Source organism: Pseudopodoces humilis, chromosome 6 (genome assembly GCF_049639895.1).
Source record: "Pseudopodoces humilis isolate 2021_Gansu_Grassland_sample_001 chromosome 6, ASM4963989v1, whole genome shotgun sequence".
Taxonomy (NCBI): Eukaryota; Metazoa; Chordata; class Aves; order Passeriformes; family Paridae; genus Pseudopodoces; species Pseudopodoces humilis.
The window spans coordinates 12934728-12960883 of record NC_142205.1 but is presented as its reverse complement, the minus strand read 5'-3'; the positions used below and the strand labels follow the sequence as shown (position 1 = coordinate 12960883).

Genomic DNA, 26156 nt, shown 5'->3' with positions numbered 1-26156 from the left:
CAAATAATAGATTAATTGTCACAATTTTGGCCTCATTTTTAGAAAAACTATTCCCCAGGAAAAAAAATCCTGTAATTTCTAGATGTTTTGCTCATGATGAATCAGAAGTCCAGAACATAGCCGTTTACAGTTTACATTTCCTTAATTTCCATATGTAGAGACTGTGTGACGTTTCTGCTTCAAAATGAGGGCTTGGCAAGTGGTGAAAATGTAGGCTGTCCCATGCTATTAATCTTTCTCCAGCTTTTGTGAGACATGAGCCTACTCTTATTTTAAAAAAGACTTCTGTATCATTTCCTAGACCAAGTGCCAGCAAACACATTACTTCCTTTTTTGTTTTTTCGTCTCCAGTAGTTACTTCATTGGGAAGTACTACACCTGCTTAAGGGTGTAGTGCAAATTTTCTGCTTTCATAGTCAGGCTGATGGTACACAGGGCGAATTCTCATTGACACCATTAAGGTTTCAGAGTAAGTAAATCAGGGTACAACCTGACTTAATGAGGGTAGCCACTAGGTCATCAGCTCTGTGTGTTGGCTGCTTTTCCTGTTGCCCACATACCCACAAGGAGTTATCATGTTTCCTCAGAGATAACTAGCAGGAGATAAAGATTGCTGGCCATAATACTTCAGTGGCTCGGCAAGGATGTGAGTTATTTGTTAAGCACCTGGAACCCAAATTACTTTGTAGAATATAGAGGACAATTCCTTCCCCAACTGTAAAATCCCCTGAATAACCATAACAAAAGGACTTACAGTAGGAGCACTGGTGAAAAGCTAGTTTTCTAATCAATTTATTTTCAAATAATGCCCATGCTAATATACACCTTTTTGCCTTGTTAAGGCATCAACTTCTGACTAGGAAACGTATTACTTTTGTAAATAAGTTACTTATTTTTTTCTTTTAAGACCATCAGTAGCAAGCTATAGTTGGCTATTTGATATCAGGAATTAAAGCCTTTTAACTGCTCATTTTACATAGCTGGCAAATAAAGACACTTATTAGTCATAGATATTTGTGTGTGCGTGTACATGCACACAAAAACACAGAGCTTTTTTTCTTTTATGACACAGTACATAGGGTGACATGCACTTAAAAGGAAAAGGTAAGTTAGCCACTGAGTGTAAGCACTGAGTGGCAACAAGTGTAGTGTCCAGTTGCTTAATAAAAAGGTTTATTCTGAAAAACTAGAGAAGCAGGTAAGACTAGTTGGCATAAGTTCCTAAAAGGCAGATACCATTAAAGAAATGCACAGTGGCAAAGAGAATAATTCACTCTGTAAACAGGCTATCCAAATTTCTCCTTTTCTCTACAATAGACAGAGTAACCTGTGCACATGCTCACATAACTAAATAAAATACCTCACCAGCCAGCTGGGGAATTTACATCCATTCATCTTAATCCAATACTGATACTTCCTCAGGCACACAATACACAATTGCCCTAAGCTTTTGACCATCTTCAGCCAGAAGGGCTCAAATATAAAATCACAAAAGCTAGAGATGAAAGAACCTAGTCATTCAATTTGTTAAACCATTTGTTGTGTTATTTGGCTCCCTGTAGCCAAATAACTGTCAAATACACTTCTGATCATTGCTTGGACTTTTGATGTCATTTGGATCCTGCATGACTTTGGTTTCACATACTAATGAATGGATTACACTCATCCATCTGTGGGTTATTCATCTATTCTGTTCAAGAACACTTATAAGACAAGGGTTTTGCCAAAATTAAATAATTCAAGTGTTTCTTGTTTTCTGAGAAACCCCTTCATCTCCAGTTACAGGTGCAATTTTCTATACAACACAAAACCCTTTTTCTTCTACTTAACACACGCAAGTATGATTTATGAAATGTTACTCGGGTAAGACAAGCTTATTTTACACTTTATTTACTCAGGACAGAACACTGATGAGAGAAATAAATGAGACAGGCATGATGATCCACAGCTGGCGACAGGACTTGCTTTGTGCCACAGCCAGAAGGCTGTGCCTTCAGCATTACAGACCATGGATCTCAGTCAGGAAAACGGGATGCATGTTGGATTGGGCAACTGGAACAAATCACGCAGAGAGGCTGCTCATGCTGGCATCTGCGAGAAGAGGTTGGTTGGTTTTGAAGCATGAAACTGGCTCTAGGCTGAGCACCGATCTGCCTCTTCTCCCTCAGAGCTGCCTACCATCCCCGACACTTGTTGCATCGCCCGCAGCGCTTTCCCTCCCCTGGCTGGGGAGCAATGCAGCTGCAAGCCTACCACAGGAGCGTGCCGGTTGCCTTGGGTTATAGGAAACAGCGCAGTGAATATGAATCACTGGGTTTTTTCCGCCCCGAGCCAGCCGAGCTGGAAGATGTCCTCTCCCCCTCTCTCGGCTGCAAGGCTCCGCAATACCCCTTTGCCCTGGAGTGACGCGAGGCCGGCCCCGAGGCTCGCATCCCCCCGCTTTGCAGCGCGGCCAGGGGCCGGGCTCTCACCGTGCTGACCGCATCTCGTCCCTTCCCCGCGGGAAGGGCCGCAGGGAGCGGAGCCGGCGGGTCGGGCGGGCACAGCCCGTTTGGCGCAGCTTCCCCGCCCGAGCTCCCCCCGCTGCCCTCGCCGGGGCTGCCGGGGCCGGCCGTGCCGGGACAAGCGGCGCCGAGCGGGGCAGGGCGGCGGCTCCCGGCCCGGTTAGCGCCGGGCACGGCGGGGCCCCGCCCGGGGAGGGGCGCGGGGGCCGGGCCGGGCCGGGCCGGGCCGGGCGGGCCGCCCCGCCCCCTCCACCTGCTGCCGCTGCGCCATCGCCGGCTGGGGGAGCCGCGCCCGCTCGTCCCCGCGGGGCCCCTTTGTGCTGCTGCTCCAGAGCTGCCTCAGCCCGGCGGCGGCTGCGTCACGGCCCCGGCGCCGCGGCCGCCCAGAGCCACCCGCGGAGGGAGAGCCGCCGCCTCGCCCCCCGCTCCGCCATCGCCGCGCGGCCGCGGCCGAACGACGCGCCCTGAGGCAGGGCCGGCAGCCGCGGCGGTGAGTGGCGAGCGCGGCCCTGCCCTGCCGGGAGCCCCGGGGAGGGGAGGGGGCCGGGGATGGGGCTCCGCATGCCGAGCCCTCCGCATGCCGCGGGTGATGCCGCACCGGGCTGACGTGTCGGGGTTTGGGGTGCTGCTTTGCGTGCGCCGTGGTTCGGGGTTTTTTTCATTTTGATAGTAGAAGCTCTGGTGGTCATCGTTCGAACTTCCCAGAATGCTAATACTCTAACGGAGTCGTAGTGACCAACACATAATTATTTTTTTTAATTTTTTTTTTTTTTCCAGAAGGTATTTCGGGTTCCCCGAGGGCTGGGAAAAAAATCTGGTTTCTGATATTTTGCATTTCTGTGCGTGTGTGCCTGTGTGTGCCAGCAGAAAATCCCTCTATCCTGGAAGAATGGTGAAACTGGGGAATAATTTCAGCGAGAAGAGCACAAAGCAGCCCCTTTTGGAGGATGGATTTGACACCATCCCCCTGATCACACCCCTGGATGTCAATCAGCTCCAGTTCCCACCTCCTGATAAGGTACAGTAGGCTTTAGTTTCCACCCTAGAGAATCACACCCAAATCTCAGGCAAACAACAAAAGAATAGGTTATGGGTAAAGAGCAGCTTAGAAGCGACAAAAAATATGGGCTGTTTCAAAGCATGCTTGTTTCCTCTAGGGAGAAACCCAAACAGCTAAGCTCATGAAAATCCATTAATGGTGGTTTGCATTAAAAATCAGTGTGAAATGTTAGCAATAAGCATGTAGAGGTTTCAGTGTTGCTATATGAAACATATACTATACAAATGCAAGTTTCTGTATGCTGTATTGTCATAACCCTTCCTATTCTGTATCTTTCTTGTATCTGGAAGGTCCTGTGTATTCTCTGTGAATAATACTAATTTTCTCTGTCCAGAAAATGCCCCCCTGCTGGGGGAATAGAGCCTTATTTCTCTGTAAGATGGGCATGGGCATACTAGCAACGGAGGGCACTTCCATTTTCCTTCTGTGCTTCAGTAAGAAACTAATGCTAACCCCAGACAAGCTGAAACAATGAGATGAGAACAGGCCATTGAGTTTTCTCCTTGGCGATTTATTTTGTTCAAAAACCTCCAAATAGGTGATTCAGATATTCTCTGTAGCTGGAAGGGGTCAGTCCAGTGAGCTGCTTACAGGTTGGAAGGGAAATGTGCTTCCTGCATTCTTCATTAAGTGCTTTGATTATTAGGGATTTAATTTTAAAGATTTAGAAAGGTGATTTGAGAGCCTGTAAATATGTTTATTGTCCTCACAATAAAGAATTCAGTAGGTGCTACTACACGTGAGGCACACAGAAGTAGGGTTTTTCACGGTTTTCAGTATCCTGTTTTAATAGGATTCTTACTTGTAATTTCCCACATGCATCTGGTAATAAAAAGCTTTGTGGTCTTCATACAGTTTTTATTTTTGACTTTGTGTCTTCCAGAAGCTGAATTCTGCTTCTGGTTAAACTGATAACTATACATTCCTCAAACCTCAAAAAAATTCACATAATCTTAACTTAAGGTAAAGAATTTGAGCTTGTAAAATTTTCCTCAGTACAGTGTTGCTTGTAGGCAATACAAATAAATGTGTGACCTCCATTTTAATTGCTATCAACACCATTCTGTGTTGTGTGGGGTGACCAGTTGGCAGGCATAAATGCAATAAGCCATAACAGCTGTTCAGGACCCTAAGGGTCCATTTTATGCCCTCAGTTACATGGGTGTAAATCTCGTAGCTGAGGACAAAATCACACCCTAAGGCTTTAGAACAAGTTAAGTCTTACCGTGTCTGATACATCTGCCAGCTGGTGACAGGATGTAACCGATTACCAAGGAGCAGTGACCAAAGGAATTTGTTCTGTTCCTGCACTGTTAAGCACAAGTCTGAATGAGAGATCTGCATGGTAATAGCTTTAACCTGAGCAGAGCCTCTGTACTGAACCCAAGGGCTTCTGTGCCAGCACCTTTGCTCCTACTAGAGTGGGGCAGAACTCCTCCCACCCGGATGGCATTTGCCTTCAATGAAAGCAAATGTCCAGCTAAGCTAGAAACTTAAATAAAGGAATATTTGATTGGTTCTTCTACTCTCCACTGTCCAATTGTATATTAGCTTTCTTTTCCTTTTGCAAACATAGAGGGGGAATATTAAATTTACTGGTCCTGCTGGTGTCCTTCTTTAACTGGTTAGTTATGTCAGTGTCTCTTTACTGGCTGCTAGAGACTCAAAGGCAGGAGCAGAGCATCTGATGTGAAAAAAAGAAACACTATTAAGAAAAGATTGACACACAGATCAAATTCTCAAGTATGCAGAGACTCATGTATAATGAATAGGAGTACATGCTTCATATAGCTATGCTTATTATTCCCTTGCAAGGCTCCAGCATGGCAGTGAAGCATAACTTCTTGAACAGTAGTGACTACAGCGCTAAGGATTTGATGATTTTGACAGTTTCTAAATTAAAGGGATGAAGTGATTTAAATTCATATTTAGATATGTTAAACAAAAGAAGACATTACATAACCAAGCAGTTAGAACTGTACATTCAGTGTCAGCTGAATGTGATTTGAGTTGCCTGAGATTATGCAACATAAAGGGGGAGGAAGGGAGCTAAAATGTTAAAAAGCATTCCAGAAATCACCGGGCAGTTAACTTCCATGATGTTGTTGGGCAGCTATAACATTAAATAGGTAATAATTACTATCTTACTAATTATAGCTGAAAATAAGTAAGTAATTTTTAAGCCTATGTCCGGAACAAAAATGTGTAATGCTGTGAAAGTGTCTAATAAACATTATGGTACTGAGTCTAGGTACAGTTACACATTCTAGGTACCATTCAGGAAAGTGAGAAGAAGGGAACCCAAAGTCTGTCATTTCACTGTCTAGCTACCTGAAGTGTCACCATCTTCAATTTCAGAAAGATGGAGACTATTTACAAGGGGATATAGTGACAGGACAAATGGCTTTAAACTTTATTGGTTTAGTGTGAGGGTTCTGAGGCCATGGCACAGGCCCCAGAGAAGCTGAGGCTGCCCCATCCCTGGAGGTGTTCAAGGCCAGGTTGGATGTGGCTCTGAGCAGCCTGGTCTAGTGGAAGGGTTCCCTATGGCATGGGGTTAGAACAAGATAATCTTTAAGGTACCTTCCAACCCAGGCCTTTCTGTGATTAATGTATTTGCTATTAATACTGTGGGCTGTGCTAAAGATAGAATTTGATTCTTAAAAATCTGAAAGAGTAGATGTTTATTCCTTGGAAAAACAGAGGAAATGGAACAAATTGTAATAGCACCATCACTACAATAAACTGTACCCTAGCTTGAGAACAATACTTGGGAAAAGTTCCTGAAAAATGCAGAAGACAAAAATGAGGCAAATAGGTTAGGGATGTGAAAATTTTGTATGATTAGAATGCCTTGGAGAACACTAGAGATACGACTGACGTAATGAATATTTTGGGAATACAGGTAAGGTGCTAAATTGTGTAGCTGGGAGCAGTAGTTCGTAGCAAGGAATAAACTGAAGAACCTTGGGTGTTTGAAGCAATCTCATTAACACAAGGGTTTGTTTGCATCTTGCTGCTTGTAGCTGATAATTCAGAAATTGGATGTTAAAAACACAAGTGCTAAGGGCCATAGTCTATCACACAGCAAATAGCAACTAGACTACATGGGTTATTTCACTTTTTTTTTAAACTCAAAATACTGCCATCAAAGAACATGGCATCATCATCTGCAACAATTTTATGGGTACTCTTCAATAATCTTCTGTTGGTGTCCAGTTTGAGGTTCCAGTAATGGAATTTCCTGAAGCAAATGGAGGTGGCTATTTTCAAACTATACAAAGTGGGAAGGTCCATGATTTGGATTTGACCTATCCTTGCCTAGTATAAGAGCATAGTTTCACCACAGATGAAAAAACTGAACCTTTGTGAAACTGTTGCATAACCAGTCTTGCTGTAGGTCCACCAAAACCACTTTGAGAGGTAAGTTGATGATTGATACTATTTAATTTAATAATTTAGAGCTCTCAAAGAAGAATTGGAAAGCGGGGAGGGGAAGGATGGTGCTAGATATACTTCTAAGCAGATAAAAGAAGAGTTAAAGAATAATTAGGGTTTTTGTGGCCAGCTAAACTGTTAACAGTTTTGTGATTGATTCTTTTCCTTAAAGGTTGTGGTCAAAACAAAAACAGAATATGAACCTGATCGCAAGAAGGGAAAGTTCCGTGCTCCTAAAATAGCTGAATTCACAATCAGCATCACTGAAGGGGTTTCAGAAAGATTTAAGGTAAGCAGATGTTAATGACTCAGTTGTGTTTGCAGGAAGTGCTTAGAATCAATTGCTGATTGTAGTCAGAACTGGCTATAACAGAGTGCCTGTTGTGGATATAGGTGGACATGAGAAAAATTAATTCAGTGTTATAATAGTTCAGTATTTAACAATTAGAAGCAAAATCAAATCTTGCAGCATTATTGGTTGTAATCCCTCACTGGCAGATGAATTCCAAAGGCATTTCTGGCAGTGTGGGGGTTTCAGAATGTGGCTTGCCAGGGTGTGTGTGGGCTGCACACCGGGAGTGCTCGTGGCATGGATAAAGCTCCTGTTTGTGTTGAAGGACAAGAGGCACCAGAACATTTATTTTCTTTCTGGCTTCTTATTTATCACTGTGGTCAAACCATTCTCTTAAAAGCACTGTCATACTCCATTATGTATTTTTTATAGTTATATATATGACTTGGCAACCCAGGGATATATAGCAGAGCTCCTTCCTGCCAGTTTTCCCAGTCCACTTTAATCTTATGGTTTGGTGACGCCTGTTGCTGTCACATGGCAGTTCAGCAAGAATCTGACTCGGATTCTGTCCACACCCTTATTACTCCCTTCATTAGTCCCGTAAGTGAGAGCTTAAGTGGTGCAAGGTTTGAGTATCCTTTCTCCCTTTTCCACTAGAGGATGGTTTTTCTTGTTCTATGTAATTAAAGCAAAGCAGGAAAGTTGGCACTTCAGCTCATGCTCCTCTATTCTTTTAACAGTAAGACTGCAGGTTTTTGGTGCTTTTAATTTAGCATCTTACCCAAGGATACCAAAGCATTTTTATGCAGTAGGCAACCACACTCTTCAATGTACAAGCACAAATACTTTTGGAAAGTCTAACATTTAGTTTGAGGGGAAAATACAGAGTTTCAGTAAAGATGTGGATTGATTCTCTTTCTATTGCACAGTTCTAAACTTTGTCTGCACAGTAGGAGTTTTAGGGCATGCACAGCGATTTTGGTACTGTTGTGCCTGAGCAGTGCTCTAAAAGCTGCCCAGGCCCATGCTGACCTTCAGAAGTGTGTATGCAGCTCTCAGTGGAATCAGAGCATGCTAAACAAACAAAGTGAAGGCTCAGGGAGGGGTTAGACTATATTTGGAAAGGAACTTTGCAGAATGTTGCTGCAACAAATGTTTTAAGTGCCATTCACCTGGTGGAGTCTTCAGCCATACATTGAAGCATGTAGGTTCCCAGTCAGCTGTGTGGGGAACCACCCCAGGCAGAAGAGATGTTATGGGGTGCAGTAGGGTTTTACTGAGGAGGTAAGAAACCTAGTTCCAGCTTTTCCTGTTCCTTGTTTTGGGGCAAGGACATCCCATTCCTCAGGGAAGATGCCACATTCTGACTCACATTCTCTCTTTATTCTCCTGGCACCCTACTACCAGTCCTTGAGAGTAATCCCCTTCCTCTCAGGTGAGGGTAGGGTAAATGCAAATGGACAGCTCACAACAAGGAGAGCTTATGTCTGGCTGTCTTTGTGTGTGTCCTGGTCACACGAAAGAGATTGGGAAATGCTTACTATGTTGTTGAAGAGAAAGGAGAGGCAGTTTTTAGTTTGAGTGCCCTTATAGGACTTTGGTTCCAAGCAGCTGAGCAGAGCCTATACCTAAACTTTGCACTTATGGTTTAGCAGTAGGGACTAAGGGATTTCATTGCTGAAACATTAAATTGTAGCTAAAGAAGGGTTTTGCGTATCTTAGTTACATCTAAAAGGCTTGTGCATCCTTTTGTAAATCTGGGCAGTTTCATCTGTCTTTTTTGGGAGAGCTGAGCAAATGAGACCTTGCTGAAAACAAATAGCTTGTTGTGCTGTTAGGTAGTCTTTTCTAATTTGTGTAGCTGAACAGCTAAAAGCCTGAGGATTTCTGCATTGCATTTTTATATACCTGTGGATGGCATACTTAAATAAAATATCCTTTAGATATTACTTCATGACGATCACTCTGGGATTAATCTCATACTACAGGGTTGCTAGGTTTTGCTGCTAGGTAACTACTGCATCAGAGAGGTTTCTGTAAGATGTGGTATCTCTTGGGAATTTCAGAGTGATTCACATTGTGGCTCTAAGTCTAGGTTTCCAAAGAAGAGTATGGGGATTGATCAGTTAGGAAAATTTTGATTCAGTTAATTGAAAACAATGTTCATGCAGAACATTCACGTCCTAAAAATGTCCTTTAATATCTATATAACAATTTTAGAATTGAATTATGCTGCTTGCATCATTTTAAAAAAAACTGACTAGTTCTCCAGCAGGGATGATTGCTGTATTCACCACTCCCAGTAGTAAATAATACATGAATAGTTGATAACATTTCATAAATATGTAGATGAAAAGTACTGATTGTGTGAGGTTTTCTCCTGGGTCCTTATTAATTGTGAACCATCATGTTAACTTGTGCTGTTTATTTTGAGAGAGCAAAAAGATATTTGTTTGAAAATTAAATATTTGCTATAATTATGAAATGAATTATTTAGCTGGTGAGATATTGACTTTGGCTTGTGTTCATGAAAAAACTTTCAAATGCCATTTTAATGACTTCAGTATGGTACATCACCACTGCACAAGCTTTCCACAAGACACAGCCCAAGTGTTGTGCTAAAAATAAAGCAAGTCAGTCAGGCATATTTACAAATAATTCACATGTGTATTCTTGGATGTACTTCTTAAATAATGACAAAGCAGATTGCATTTCTGGGATTCAGCAGTGCAGATCATCTAAAGCTGTTCTTCTTGAGAAGTTACACATTATAACAAATGAAGTCACTCCAGCATGTGCATATGTCATGTAGATAATTTGGTGTTTTAGCACCTGGTGAATAATCAACTATAAAATGTATTTTTCTGCATTCAATTCACATTACCACAGTTATTATAACAGAGCTGAGAATGTTTTCAAAGAAAACTGCAGGTATAATTTTCCTTTATGAAGCCACATTCTGAATTTAAATCAGAATCTCTCAAAAGAATGTGAAGATTTCCTGATTCTGAGAACCCTGTTGTCTTTATTTTTATGGCACTAACCACACCAAGGAAGATGTGATTTTTTCACTTAAGATTATATCCCACTGAGAAACAGAAGTCTTGATGTAGGCTGATGTGGGGAGTTGGTTCTTCACATCTGGAAAGCAACTTTGAACAACGCAGATTTTTCTGTCTTGTAAAGTATCCACTCAACAAAGGGGCCTTGTAAATTAGGACACAGGAGGGAGTTAGGGCAGAAGAAAACTGATGGTCTGAGTTACCCAAGACCAAGCCTTCGCCTCCCCCATTGTGACAGAGCAATGTTTGTACAACCTCCAGTTGGATTCTGTAGTAGGATGTCTATTCTGGCACCCACTGATTGGGCTACAGCTGGCAGTTGTGTACAAACAGACCAATTTAAAAAAAAATCTGTTGTAGCAAAGCATGACTTCTGTTTCTAACTTTGAGAAAACCTCAATAAAGAACATTTAGAGGTATTTTGAAAGCAAAAACTGTTTTTTCATAATAAATTTCAAGCCTTTTAATCAACCCAAGCTCTGATATGTCTTCAGCCTTTGGTTTCTGTTCAAAGGCAGTTCACTTCTGACTTTAGCCTTGACATCTCTACATACATCTAACTGCAGAGCCAAAGCCTCAGGCTTATCTCTGTGCTAAGACCATGAAAACTGAACTATCAAGTAGCAAGCAGCTGTTGAAATATCTGTATGAGGTTATGGAAGAGGAATTGAAACTTCAAGATCAGTTCTTGCAGTTTTTACGTGGTCACTTTAAGACTGCAACAATGTATGCAACATATATCTAACTGTTCTGGGCTTTTTCCTATCTTAAAGGGGCATTCTTCAAACTGTGTTTCTGCCTCAACACTTTTGTACCTCTTCTTAGTAATGCCAGTGATTATTATTGCTGCAAAAATAATCAGAGAAAAGGAAAACGGTTCTCTCTTTGCTGCTGTGTGATTACTTTGTGTGTTGAGTAGCTCTTTGCTCACACTTTAAAAGTCTGTTAAGAGCAGGAGATCTCAGCCGATTCCTGTACAGGTATCACTTGACAGGTAGTTTCTGTGTCTGTCAGTGCTGGAAGAGTGACAGGTACTTACTGTCATTAGTAGTTCTGTTTCTCCAGTGGAAGTACTCACAGGATTAAAGTTGCTCACAAGTATAAGTGTTTGGCAGGCTTTAAATTTTTGTCATTACTACTTCAAATAAGAAAAAATAAAGGAGGTTGTTCTTCCAATGTAACAATGATGTAAGTAAAGGCACTGCATGGCAACTGTCACTTTTTCTTTTTTTAATATTTTATATTTTCTGATATGACATTGACAGTTCTCCTGCTAAACTTTTGGTTGAAAGGAATTTTTATAGTCAGAGCTGGAAGATTTAAGTAGAGTGGATGCTTAACACAGCTTCCTTGCTATAAGACAGGTGTCCTCTGCCACTATCTCCATTAGAAATCCTTTTACTGGAACAGAACCAGTCACATGGGTGACACAGAAGATGAATTTTTGGAATGGAAAAGAGAATATTTTCTCTTTGAAAAAGAGATTCTTCACAGAAGATGAAGTTTTGGATCTCTCCAGATGCATCACTTAAATAACCTTTCCTCTCCTGTAATAACATTATGCAGCCTTTTTCCTGGCCTCAGTAATATCTTCTGGATTTGTATGGTAGTAAGGTTCTTATCTTGGTGCCACAGGGTTTCTGGAACTGCTTCCTCAGATCCCTGCTGTTAAGCAGAATATAGGATGCTGTGTGATAGAAGATGACAGGAGCATTGCTGTGAACAGCTGATCCAAGCTGCAGTTCTAGGATCTCAAGGCCAGTGACCTTGTTAACCTGTTTTTGTGTAAGTGTGTCCCTCAGGTTTCATTAATCAATTCCCTTGTAGACTGGTCCTGTTGTCTTGCACTGTTGCTGTTAATAAGCTCTGGTTCTGTAGCTTCTCTTCTGTTCCTGTCCTCATGAATCTGCTTGCCTTTTTTGCTGCTACTCCCACTCATCACCAGGTAAGCATCCAAGACAGTTCTCGCCTCTTTGTCATTTCTGTTTGAGAAGGACAGTGTTACGATTTCAGCTGCTTTTTCTGTACAATTGGCCCCCAAACGATTGTCCTCTTTGAGCACAAGTTTTGATGGGAATGTTGTGGTGAAGAAGTTGAATTTAGTAGATGGATTCCAGTCATACAGCTAAACATGACATGTAATGTTAGAAATACTCTTCTGAAACAAGGCACCTGGTTGTCTTTTGGAGTGTCTGGTCATTCTGTATATTCCCATAGCAAGTACAGGGTACTGCACCAGGGTGTTCTATGTAATTTGCATTGCTCTGTAAATGAATACGAGTCAAATATTGCATGTATAGATGTGAATGTTCCTTTTTGCTCTTTCACATTGCCATTTCCCACAAGATGAACATTTCTTAATCCTTGAGTGTGTTATTTCAGTCATGTTTTTCATTTAAACTTCCAGAGTCAGTCTGAGGTAATAGCAAACAAGGACATAATTTAGCAAAAGCAGTGATAAGTGGAAAGCCGATTTTTGTGTTCTCCAGTGTGCTGGTATAGGGCATTTTGTAGGTGGAGATGCAGGATTTTAGTGGAGAGAGGTGAATTGGAGGTCATGGCCATTAGCAAGAAAGTCAATGCAGTGTTTTATGAATTTTTGTCTGTGGGATGTAGCCAGACACAAACTATTGTAATTACAGGCTGTCTGCCTAAAATTCTCTTGTAGTTTAAATTGCATAGCAATAATCTTAATTTCCTGTCCTAAGTGGTTGTACAGAGTTTCTGTATTTCACCCCAGAGCATTTCACCCACTGCATTTTACTGGTGAGCAAAACATTAGTTGGCTATAAATCATTTCCTATGAAAGGTGTTCTGTAAATGTATGTTTTCACACTTCTTGTTCAGTGCTGGCAGCAAGTCTATGCCTCACACTTCACAAACCAATCAGAAATGAAAGTTGTGTTCCCAAGAGGCTGCAGTTTAAATAGATAATGCATAGATGTAGAGCAGAGATGACATGTGACCAAGAGCCAGTGACTGAGCAGTGAAAACCATGGTATATCTTGTTATTAGTTCTTTTAATAACAGGAATGCTTCTACATGGGTTTGTGTGCTGATGGAAGAAAAAGCATGAAGGAAAGTGTGGTGCAGAACAGCACAGTATGAGTGGCTTAATGAAAGAATCTCAGGCAAGAGGAGGCATTAGACTAGTAGAAATGAAGGCAGAGAAGAAATGGATGGCACCCAGGCTTTAGTGGGACAGTTTGATAAAATAAACAGCAAAATGGGTGGAGCTGAGAGGAGCAAAAAGGGTAGACTTGTGCATGCCTTGAAATACGACCAGGAAAGGGTGTGAAGAGAAGCAGGCAGTATTGGTGCAGTTGATGAATTTTGCTGTAGTATTTCAGCTTGATTAAAAAGGATGGTCCAAGTAAACATTAGTGGAGTGAGGAAGGAGGAGACTGCAGTAGCCAGACAGAGAAAATATGGCTTGCAGTCTTTCACAGTTGAGGCAAAGTAGCATGGACTGATGGGGAAGATCTGCTAGATCTTATGGTAAAGGCCTTTGCACAAGCTGTTTACATGGTAGTGTAGTTGTCAGATATGGTGAGCTTCATTTGTTCAGCTAACTGCTTACAGAGTCTGAAGACAGTTTTTTTTGCTGTGGGTATGCTTAGTTCATTCATTAGTCATCTCTCATTTCGATTACTCTAATGGCTTCTGGCTAGACATTGTCCTTCTTCTGCTCTTCGCTTAGAATCTATTCAAAAATCTGCCACATACATAATATCTTGTCATCTTTTCTGTTCGCTTCATTTTGCTGCCAGATCCCCTTAAAACTAACTTTAAATGCCACACTCAAGATGAAATCAAAATCACACTTTGAACTCCTAGTTAAAAGAAATGGTTGTTTTTCCTATCTTATAGTTACTTCAAGAAAAGTATTTTAAAAGCCCATTGCTTTTGAGGTGTGACGGTCACCTTGGAGTTCTGCAGGATGTATGTGGCAGTGAATGATCACAGTAATTCACAAGACTTCTGCTTGTACTGTGTGGGGTCTTGCATTGCCAGCTGGCTACCACAAGAAAGGAGATTCAAGATTTCCTTCCAGAAGAAGGGGAGTGGTGCTCATGCATGCATTGCAGCTGCTCTTGCCTGAGGAAGAGGGCAAGTTGTAAATAATGTGTTGGTAAGAAGAGAATAACTGTAGTTTATAGTGAGTGTACAAAGCTGCTTTGGAAGAAAGCAATAAAATGACAACTTTGGGTGTTGGTTGCTTGTGGTCTGAAGAGCTGCTTGTTTCCTTCTCTTTTTTCATGCTTTTATTTCTGAAAAGAATCTGTGTGGAGAGGGCTCAGAAGGTGAGGCACAGAGGTAGGGTTGCACTGTGCTAGTGCAGGGAGAGAAGCTGACTGCCTCAGGTTCAGAAATGAACATGGGGATCTGACCATTGTGGACCATCAGTGGTGGCTTATTATGAGAGTGAAGAAAAACTCTATTAGGCTATTAGAAGAAAGAAATGGATATTCAATTTAAAAGGGAGTAGTGGGTTGGATTAATAGGTGATGGCAATCACCTTGGAAAGAAGTCCATTGCTAGATTCCATCTGTGCCATTTTTATCTGCAACTGTCCTTAAATAGAACTTACTGGTATCCTGAAGGATGGTATGAGAAGGGAGCTTCTCTCCTAATAGGAAGGAGACAAGAGCTTACTTGATTAGGAATTTGCAAATGGAGTGTGATTGCAAATCATTGGAGATAATGAGAGTAAAAATTTACATGTTAATACCAAAATTAGTAACATTAGAAAATACAGTAAGTGAGCGAGAAAAATTCTGTGAGATTTTTGAAGCAGAACCCGTGAGAACTCTTCCCATGGCTTACTGTGTGGCAATGGAAGAACTTGTAAAAGCAGTGAGAACTCACAGCTCTACACTGGCACTGAAAACAGGTCTCAGCAAATCACCCCTGAGGCCATGGCTCTGCAACTTGCCAGGCCCCAGCAATCAACACAACACTGGGCTTTTATCTTCTTTTAAAAACACAGTTACTTCTCAGAGCAGTTTTGAAGCTTTGAAGAATGATCCTGCAGTAATTGTGGAAATACAGTTTTTTATTACTGTCTTAACATTTAGTCTCAGTTACAAAACAGCTTGTCTCATGTTGTCTCAGTATGTTCCTGGGACCTTATCTATGTATCAGAATGGATACAGCTGGGAAATAACATTTCCCAGAATTACAGTTCTACTACTGGCTGCTGGTAGAAGGGCCAGGAAGTACAGTTAAAATACTCTGGGACTTGAGGATGTTGTTCAAAACATTTCAAACTCTTAGCTCCTATCTGTGGTGGAGACAAATGCGAGCTGAGGGGATCTGTGCCACAGCAGTTCTGCCTGATGCCCATGTTCTGTGTCACAGGCCTGTGTTCCTAAAGGGAGCAGCCCTTGCTGAAGGCTGTGAGGAGTCAGAAGCCTGATAAAAACCCTAAATGAAGGGCTGAGCTAGGGTGTAAGGGGGTCAGGAATGGGGACGTGTGTGTGTTATGCTGGTTGTTATTAAACTGGGCCACAGAGAATGACCAGAAAGGAAGGTGAAAATATACTTTATCTCTTGGATTCATGCAGGACATACTGAGGCGTGGGAGATGTAAGGAGAACATACAAAGTTGGCAAGATAGAGTAAGCTATCCATATTTTTTTGTCTACCCAAACAAGTAATAAACTTGGAGAAAGACTAAGTAGATACAAAAATTGTTGTTAATGTGAAGTTTTCAGAGGTTAATTAAGAATTATTTTTTTTTTGTAATCGGTGACTGTTGAGAAACTGAACACGTTGCTATAACCAGAAAGATCCTTTGCTCCATGTCTCATTTCACTTGTTATTGTTACATTAATATCTACATTTCTCCTGCTAAATTACTTTTTGATCTGAAGTTTTCCTTGCCTCTACTTCACCCTTCCCTTTTTTTGCTTATTTTCTTTATATCAAAAATCCTTGACTTAACTAAATCCTTGGCTTCAGCAACACACAATAAAAAAAATGAAACCTTATTTCAGCCACGAAATATAGCACTTTCTGTTGTCTGCCCATGATGAGATTTGCTTTCACAGGATGAGAAGTCCCTTAAGTTTATTGTTGTCCTGAAATGTCCTAATACTACTGCCATACACAGTTTGCAGTGTTGCAAACTCTCTTAGTTCAGAGGTTTATCAAAAGGGCGGGTGTATGGTGTTTGTTTTTACCAAGAGGCAAAGCTATAATATGTGTTGTTTTTGCTTTTTCAAATACCAGATTATTCTTGTTTCAAGTAATTGACCCTGATATGCCTAAGTTCTCTTTTCAGGAGGTGTATGTAGCTGGTTTACTTATCTTACTTTAAAATTTAGATAATATTAGATCAAATTATCATAGTTTTCAAAAAATGAATCATATAATCTTGCTTGTTTCTGTTTATTAATGTTTCTTATGCTGTAGCACATGCCTGCTTCTTTCTAACTTGCCAAAAAGAAAATTCATCTCTATCTCTCTTACTATGTAATCTGCGTGACCTACTAATTTGTCTATCAGTAGCAGTTTTAGAATAATAAAAATACACATCTGGGATACTCTCCCAGATAGTGAATGCTATTTGCTCAGTTCACACCTTCCACAAAAATGGGTCTGAATTAGAAAACTTTGTACTGTAACTGCTGGACAAAATTTTGTGCTTTTTCTTGTCAATGGGTGATGTAATTCTAAAGGGAATTCTGTCTCGTGACACACCAGAAGGCTGCTGGTGTCCAGCTGCTCAGAGTTTGTACCTGGGAAAGGTTAGCTTGATACTGACCCTGATTTCAGGTTTGTCTTAAGATGTGTCTTGGCCTTCTCTACAGCCCAGGTTCAGGGGCAGAGAGGTGCTGAAGGACATGGTGAAAAGCCACACAAGGCTGTAATGGCTTCTCTGTGAGCACTGTGGAAAGAGGTGCCACACAACTCCTGGAGGCCAGCCCAGTGTTGAATGTGGTGTATTTCCTTACGGATCTGGCAGTGAACTACTCCTGGACAGGCTCTGTGTGATGAAGTAGTACTGTTTCAACCTATAAATTAACGAGTATTGAGCAACCTAGAATGCAGACTACTGGTGTAACTATCTCTAAGTTCAGAGCAAGTGCAACAAACTCTAATCCTAGCAAGAGAACGCAGACATTACTTTCTCCATGCCCTGAAAGTCACCTCTGCATGACACCTGTGCTAACTTATTATCACCTGACTCTGGACAGGCACAGGGAAAGCAAACATGCTTATCAGCTGACATAGACAAGACTTAGACTTACATCATCCACATAGTGAAAAAACAGCAGACACAAGCTACCTTGGTGTGTCCTGGCCTCATGTGCCTTCAACAGGAATGCAGTCAAAAAAAGCCTTGCAGTACACAGGCAACGGGCCACTGCCCAGATGATCCACTTTCTTCTCTGAGAAGGGGAGAAGCACTTACGTGCTGCTTCTCTGTTCTCCCTCAATAATTAAGCAGCTGGTTTTATCCTTTTGCTTGATTTTACTGTAAAGTGCATTCACAGCTGACTTCTGCTGCCTGCAGTAACAAGCAGCAATAGAATAAGCAGTGCATTACTAATATAATCATGTTTTATTTTTCTTTACAGGTAACTGTGCTGGTCCTTTTTGCCCTCGCATTCTTAACGTGTGTTGTATTTCTGGTAGTCTACAAGGTTTACAAGTATGATCATACCTGTCCAGAAGGATTTGTTTTCAAGGTAAACTGTATATCTGTTCTAGAAAACCAGTAGAGTATGTAATACTCTGTGTTGTTTAAGGCATAACCTTGATTAAGGCATGCTGTATTGCACAGATTTAGTGTTTCTTTACATAGGTAGGTTAGTGTACTTCCTGCTATGCTTTTGCTTTGTAATTTATAATTGAAGTTGTACTATGGCAGAGTATTAATAGTGTTATTTTACTAATGCTTTAAACATTGAAAATATAGCAAAAGTCTAAACACTGGTGTCTTTCAGACTTGCTTCACCCGCAGTTATCTGGACAAACCCCTTATTTATGGGTCATATGGTTTAATGTTGCACATTCCTCTAAATTACTGTGTCTTAGGAAATAAGAAAATTATAAAATGTGGAGGAAAAAATCTGGAATATGTGTCAAAGAAAAAGTAGAGTGATGTTCTCATTGAGAGTGGTAGAGTTACTTCAGGGTTATTTTTGTAGGTAGAACTTCTTGTTCTAGAACAGTGACCTTCGAGCCCTACTGCCAAAAGTGATGCCAAAAAAGGGAAAACACATTTATTGTAAAAAATACTGGTTCTAACCAAAAGGGAGGCTGGGCTCACTTTATTTGTGTGAGATGGTGGTGCTGGCTCCTTTGCTATGACCTGGGCTGAAAGTCAGAAAATTAACATTGACTTCCCAGTTGTAAATTTAGCAGAGTTGAACTTGGCTGTAATTAGGTAAGAAAAGTACCAGTGATAATGGCATTCTTCCCTTTAGTTTTTTTAATATTTAGTTATGTAATAAATCAAATGGGTACCCAGTATGAATTTCAAAAGGATTTAAGAAGGGATGGTTGCCTCAGCACTCCTCAACAATCCTGTTCAGAATTTTATCTGTCACTTGAAACATATAAATATCTTACAAGAATCTAGTCCAGAATCATAATCAGTGATGCCCTTCTGGATTAATTTAGGCTTGAGCATTCAGTTGGTTACTGCTTCCCCTTTGCTCAAGGGCAAAATATACTGTGGCTAGAATACTTGGCTGTAACTCAGGAGATGCAGCTTTTGGTTCTGCTGTTGGCTTTTTGTGTTGCCTCAGACAGGCACTGAAACCCCTCTGTGTTCATGTTGCGGGGGACAATAGGCCTTTTTTTCCCCCTAAGCTTTCTCTTTGCATTGAGCAGTTTGGAATATGGACTGTCTGTCATGATGTGATCCTGACTTGACAGGAACATCCAGTTACATGTTCCTGTGTGATCACGTCTAGTGACAGCCTCCTGCTTCTGCCTCCTTTCTTACCAAGCTGTCCTCTCCTTTGAGCTCCTTTGCAGCTTTCTGGCTTCTTGTGGCTTTTCCTGCCAGTGTCACAAATACTTAAGGAAAGAACACTTTCTCAGCTATATTTCAGTTGCCCTGTGACCTGAGTCTGGTTGTGTTTCTCCCTTTTGGGTCCTGTGTTTTTGGGACAGAAGTTAGGCAGAAAGTCCCATAGCTCCTGCTCTGTTTTAAAGGTGCAGCACGTACACAGGCTGCATCATGGTTACTCTCCTCATGGTTTTCTTGGAGGTGGTGTTTTGTTTCCAGCTGCTTGATGGCATAATGCCAGGAGACACAGCATCTTTGCTCATGTAACTCTTTTAAGAAAGAGTTCAACAGGATCAGGATGTTGGCAAATGACACAAGGCCCAAAAACTCCCACTGTTAAGGTGACTTCGTATTTATTTGAGTCTTTTTTTGGGAGAGCCCATGATATGTGATGGCATAACTTGGCACAGATGTCCTAGGGAACATGAAGTCTGTCACCTTGTGACCACTGTCTCTGTGGACTAGCTTCTTGTTTCAGGTGGACTCAGCAACATTCTCTGGCCTGGATGTTCCCAGGTTTTAGACGCTGATGTGACTTCTTGGTTAAGGGCAAAGGTGTGCCTGCCTCAGGAAGCCTGGTACTGCAGGAATCTCTGCATAAAGGCTGAGCTAACCACAGCTCTGAGTCAGACTCACTCTTCTCTGCTTTGATGCTCTCATACATGGAACAGTTCCAAAGGTTTCTGCTGTACTACGCCTCCAGGGCATGAAGGTGTGCTTAAAAAGGTGCTCCTTTTCCTTTGTACAGCAGTGTTATTTCTGTGCTTGCTCAAGCTTTCTGAGACAGCCTCAGTACTGCTGCTGTGCAGATTGCTTCTCTGGAGCACTCATCAGAACCTACTGGTGAGACTCACCACAGAAAACCTGAGTGCACTTAGATCCTGAAGAATTTCCCCAGGGTTTCAGTATTTTCTGTACCGTATCTGTTACCCTTTAGCTTTTGTTGCCAAAGCACCTGCGTTCTGACAGACTTGTGGACAGAACAACAAAGTCATTTCAGTACATTGAAGACCACACCATCATCTGTTAAATTGTGAATTACTGACCCAGCAAAGTTAATGTGACAGAAAATACTATTTATAAGTGAATACCGCTGGGGTCTTCATGTCAAAGGAACAAAAGGAATCATCTTAATTCAACCAGAAACAAACTGGAAACCAGGGCTTTCTCTGGCATCAAAGGCCATAGCCTGTAACTAATTTCCAAAATAGAAGGGTTATGAAAAAAAGACTGGCAAAGTCACTCTGGAGCATCCCAGTTTCTCCTCATGGCCTTTCTTCTTCTCTCACCTGGGAACCATGGAAATTAATAAAAAGGATGGAAATAAATGTTCTGCATAGCTGAAAAGTCTCAGGGAAATGGCAGGGTAAGAATCAGCAGCAGTTCCCATCACTCAGTCACTGAGTGCTGCATGGCTTGCCTTGACTGGGAACTAAGCCAAGGGGCTGTCCTTAGGCAATACACAAGGGGCAGTGAGTAAATGAGAAGTTTTCCCATCTCTTCTAGAAGCATGAAATCCCAGGAGCAAAAATGCAGTCAAGAGGGAAACTGATGTGTTTCTTTAGTCTCTTCTGTCAGATTTTTTTTGCATGTTTATGACTACAAGTTCCCCCCTCCCCCCCACAAAAAACCCAAAACTGAGTAATTTTTGCCTGCTACAAAGCAAATAGCTTCTGAAGGCAACACAAGATTCTGTAGCTTTTTTCCAGACTGTCAGTAATCTTGGCTTGTCTTCAGCTGTAATAATTGTATTTACTTGAATTTCCTTGGCAGATTTCATTAGTTCAATGGATTGTGTTCCTTTCCCCACTTTAAATATTTAGAATTGTGGTTACACCCCATGACTGAGTGAAATACTCACCACAAATATGTCTGTGTGCTTCTTAGTCATTTTATCACATCAGAAGTAGTATCAGTTATCCCAGATAAAACATGGATAATACTTCCAGAAGACAACGTGGTTGATGTATATGAATATGCATATCAAATAGCTCTATTCCATATTCTTGGATTATGTTTTGATGATCTAGGTCCCAGTCTTGCAGCTGGCAAATACACTGCCTGTGAGCATGGAAAAGCCTCTGTTGACTTAGAGTGTGGAACAGATACAGGTGCTGTTTAGCCAGGGCTGAATCCCATCTGCTTTGTGGTGCTACTGTAACAAAACTGTGAGGGACACTTGCCCCGGCTGTTGCCTTGACAAAAGATTACGGATAAATGGAACCAGGGTGCCTGTGGAAACTCTGGGCACTCCTGTGAGTCTGACACACTTTGAGGCTTCTGTCACACCCATGGTTCGAGCCGCTGAGGTGCTGACTGTGGGAGGGCTGTTGTCTTGTGACAGCGAGGCATCTTTGAGCCATCACATGTGCCAAGTGATTGAATTATCAGGGGCAGGCAGGTTCTAAGACTACCTGTGTGCCTCTTGTTTTGGCAAGTATTTATTCTTTCATACCTTCTGATGATATTTTCATGCTAGCCTTTTTAGGAAGCAAAATTTGTATTAAGCTAAGACTGTCTGCTGGGTCTTGACTCATCTTTTGCTTTATGATGTAAAACCATTTGAAACTCTTGTTACTTGTGCTTATTTATGCCTCTTTTTTTTTTGACATGGACAAAAGTAAACTCAGAACTAAATGTAAACACATTTAAGGTGGAATCTGGTCCTAAAACCCATGGAATTTTGCATGTGTTTTTCTGCTGAGAAATTCCCAATATAAAATTTTGTTTGCTGAGTAGGAGAACAGTAGCAGTTCAAAGCTGCTGTGCTGTAGTATTACAAATTTTGGTCCTCGGGTTCTGAAGGCAAGAAGACTGAATATTCTATTTCTTTTTAAAACAGCCAGAGTAGAAATGTGTAAACAACTTTTTCCTCAAACTGCAGCTACTTCTAGCTTACAAATCAATTCAGTTTCTCAGGTGACTGCCCTAAAATGTTGAAGTATAATGCAAGACTGCCTGGACTGGCCAGTGTGGCAAGAGAGACCCCAAGACTTTCTGGGCCAAAACCTGGAGGTCACAGTATATGTCTAAGTAACTTTTTTCTTCAGTGCAACGAGCTGCTCTGTAGGCTCTTCCTGCACTGTGACTGGAAGAATTCCTGGATTATACCTGCAACAAACAATACCTGCAACTGCACAGGCACATTCACTTTGGCTTTTAAGATGACAGCAAGATGGATTCGACTTTTATTTTATTCTCTAAATAATCTAGTTCCCTTTCCTAAGCTCTGAGCATCTAATAGGTTCTATTTAGTGCTCTTGCAGTCTTGGAAATGATATAATGTAGTCTCACAGCTCCAGACAGCTTTTTAAAAGCCTGCTGTTGGATACATCTTTCTGACAATTGGGAGTGAAGTATTTTGTATGTGTATACACACTTGCACATACGCTTGGCCACCCACGGAGTTTTCCCTATAATGTGAGCTGCTGGGTTGTAAAACTGTTCATACCTTGGCACCAATAGATCTGTATTAATTCCTGTCCCTCAGACTGCCAACGCCAGGGTAAATTGCCTGAAGTTAATCTAACAGTAGGATATGGACAGCTGTAATTGTAAACCAAACAGCTGGAATTTGGTGGGCTGGAATAAACAGCAAAATGTGGCTGGAACTGGAGATTGAATACTTTTAAAAATAATTTTAGGCTAGCACATTTCTCGTATATTAATTATTCTGGCATATATACCCAGATTGGTCTTCCCTGGCAAATGCACAAGTAGTTTAAGGATTGCAGGGAAGAACATTTTGAACACAGTAGGACAATACTGTAGTTAATTACTGTACGTTGCATCTTTAGTCACAAAGTGACTATCGGCTTCGACTAAAAGGAAAAGGATAAAAAACCCCTAACCTGCTTCATGTGGGGGTGGGGCCTGTATCTGAAATCTAAGCAATGGATTTTCTTTTCAGAATAATCAGTGCATTCCAGCTGGGTTGGAAAACTACTACTCTGAACAAGACTCCAGCGCTCGAGGGAAATTTTACACAGTCATAAACCACTACAACCTGGCCAAACAAACCATCACGCGCTCCGTGTCCCCGTGGATGACAGTACTGTCAGAAGAGAAACTGTCTGAACAGGAGACTGAAGCTGCTGAGAAATCAGCTTAGTATGATAAGCTAATTATTAAAACTATGTCATTTGAAGGTAACTAAGGGACTTCAAGGAACTTTTCATTAAATATAATTATGGATAATTTAGAGGTTACTCATGTTTATGGTGTAACTGCTTCTGTTTGCTGATACTGCTTTGCAAAAAAAAAAAAAGAAAAAAAGTGAAAACAAAAATTTGCTGCAGAACATTCATGGGCATAACCCCAGGTGCATATCAGCATTGCTGTAGAGCTTTGACACCATTTTCAATGTTAAAAAAAAAAAATCCAGTGTTAGATATGTTCTTGCAGTTTATTGGATACTGATAGATTTTGTCACTGGATTTTCAGGACTTGGACCTTAGATAAATCATGTGTTCTGTTGTCTGAACAGATACTGAATTTATTAAGTTTTTGAATTCTTTGTCATTTTGCAAACCGAAACACCCCAGCCATAACTAGAGTGATCTCTTGTTTAGCTGAAAGCTGTAAGTGATGTTTAGGTTGGGCTCAAGCAAGAATGATAGTCAGCACTGACATCGGGGCATAATGTAATGACTTGTATGGAGAAAGAATCTGTCAGGTCACATTTTTCCTTACATTTCCTTTACTGTTTTTTGTGATAATGAAGTTCTCTGCAACAAGGCATGCTCAATGTTTTCTTATTGCTGTCAACAGGATTTAACTGCATTTCCACTGTGGCTTTAGCATCTTGGTAAGGATGTGCACTGAAACACAAACTAGATATTATGGAAAAACACAGGCAGTTTTAGTGGTGGGTGTTGAGGATAGTGTAAAAAATACACAGTTCAGGATGTTCTAATGAGAAATTACATCTTTTGATCATACTAAAGAGGCAGAAAGCCTATTCACAGTACATGTAGTCTACTATGTCATTTGTTGGATACGGCTGAAGGAGTAATGTCTAAATTTCCTCCTGTATGACATTCACATTTCCCCTTTTTATTAGTTAGAAAGAACTTTCTGTTTATGTATGGCTTGCAGTTGATACTTTTTAAAACATGGAGCATCACAAGTGAAACAGTAGCCTATTAGATACCACAACTGGCTGTTAGAGCTCCATGAGAAAGGGAGTGAAGAGTAGAACTGTTTGTGTATGGCTTGGGAGGGGAAAAGACGTAGAGGAACATAGTATTGTGGGTGCACGTTAAAGTTCCATTGTAATTACCAACTTACCTATTCTTTGTGTGAAATCATGTTTTCATTTTTATTATAAATCTTAAATATACATTATATAAAGACATCTTATTAATTTAACATACAAAAGTGTGTGAAGCATCTGAGCAAGTTGCCTTTTTTTTCATGTAACTTGAATGGGACAAGAGAGAGTGGACATGTCAAAAGTTCCTTTTTTTTTGGTAGAGTCTGTACAAAAATTAAGGGAAAACATCAGTATAGGCTGTTTCTCAAGCTCTGTAGTAGAACAAATGTGGTCAGCTCTATGTCTGTTTTTCTCCAGCAGAAGCCTGTCATCCCAGTACAGCAAAAATAACCATTATGACTCAATGCTCTAAATTCGATAGGAAATGTGCATTACACATTGCAGCTGTAAAAGGCTTTTTATTAAGTCATCATGTTATGTGGAATGCCTAAGAAGCAATAAACTATGTGCCAAATTTTTCTTTGCATCTAAAAATATCAAGTTTATGTTACATCTTTAAACCATACCTTGTTTGCATTTCCTAACAGGCATCTGCTTTATTGAATATAATTAATTCACATGAAACTTTTGACATTTTCACTCTGTGCAGAGTAAGGAATAAGAATGATGCCTATTGCATAGAATATATAGAAAGATACATTCAGAAGAGAGATGGGAAAACACACGCATTTCATATCTATGTACGTGTAGGTAACATTCAGATTTTACAAGATGGAAAGGTCTGTTTCCCAAGACTGTCCTAAATAGAAATGATTCACGATACAAATCCTCCCCTTGAATTTAGGACAATAAAAACTTTAATGCATAAGTAAATACTGATGAGAAACAACTTCTTTTTCTCCTCGTAACAATAAACAATAAAATTAGTAAGCCTTACAATCTAGGAGAAACAGATTGTTTATGCTTCTTGAAGTCAAAATCATTTTCCCTCTAATTTATCAGGAGGGAGTTTATTGAGTCTTGTTTACACTTGATTTTTGAGACTTTTTTTAGTTAACAAATTGCTCCCAGTTTTGGTAGTTTGAAGAGTTTAATTGTCTATCCTTTGGCTTTGTTCCAGCATCCCAGACCATCTGTTTCATTGCACAATCTGTGTTGTATTCTCTCTTTTCACTTACACGTAAAGCTCTTTCGTTGACTCATTATTATTATTACTACCATTAGATCCAGCTGATTTCTGAGTTAAGTAGTTTCACAGGATTAGAAGTAAAGGTCATTTATGTGCAAAGTGATCACTGTATGTACTGAAGTGGTGTGATGAAATAAACGCCTGAGACAGTGTAGATGCTTTTGCACAGTAACAGTTTTCTCTTGCTCTGGGATGGGAGCTGGACTTTCCACAGGACAGGTTGGTGGCTGTGGCAAAACCAGTATTGTTTTTAATTTTGTTAGCTCTGCTCCAGTTTGTAGCTTTCTTCACAGGCTTTTTTATGTTTGATACAGGAATTTAAAAGAATGTACTAATGGATATGTGCACACACTTATTTTTTGGAA

General features: G+C 40.8%; 1 protein-coding gene and 1 long non-coding RNA gene across 3 annotated transcripts; one reads left to right on the top strand and one right to left on the bottom strand.

Moving 5' to 3' along the window:
• Positions 1-1873: 1873 nt before the first annotated feature.
• LOC148184111 (uncharacterized) lies at positions 1874-2574 on the bottom strand. The gene is made up of 2 exons (XR_015772849.1): positions 2472-2574; positions 1874-2091 (listed from the first exon to the last, which is right to left on the bottom strand). It is a non-coding gene; the product is annotated as an uncharacterized LOC148184111 (long non-coding RNA).
• Positions 2575-2844: 270 nt separating this feature from the next.
• Positions 2845-25945, top strand: NSG1 (neuronal vesicle trafficking associated 1). Of its 2 annotated transcripts, none has more exons than XM_005517843.3 (5): positions 2845-2994; positions 3372-3522; positions 7175-7291; positions 17946-18056; positions 23298-25945. In XM_005517843.3, exons 2-5 carry the CDS (start codon positions 3394-3396, stop codon positions 23496-23498), a joined length of 558 nt encoding a protein of 185 aa, XP_005517900.2. In that variant the 5' UTR covers positions 2845-2994; positions 3372-3393; the 3' UTR covers positions 23499-25945. The 2 variants fall into 2 exon arrangements, with proteins under 2 accessions (XP_005517900.2, XP_014117994.2); XM_014262519.2 differs by having other exon boundaries at positions 2860-2994; positions 3282-3522.
• The last annotated feature ends 211 nt before the right edge of the window (positions 25946-26156 follow it).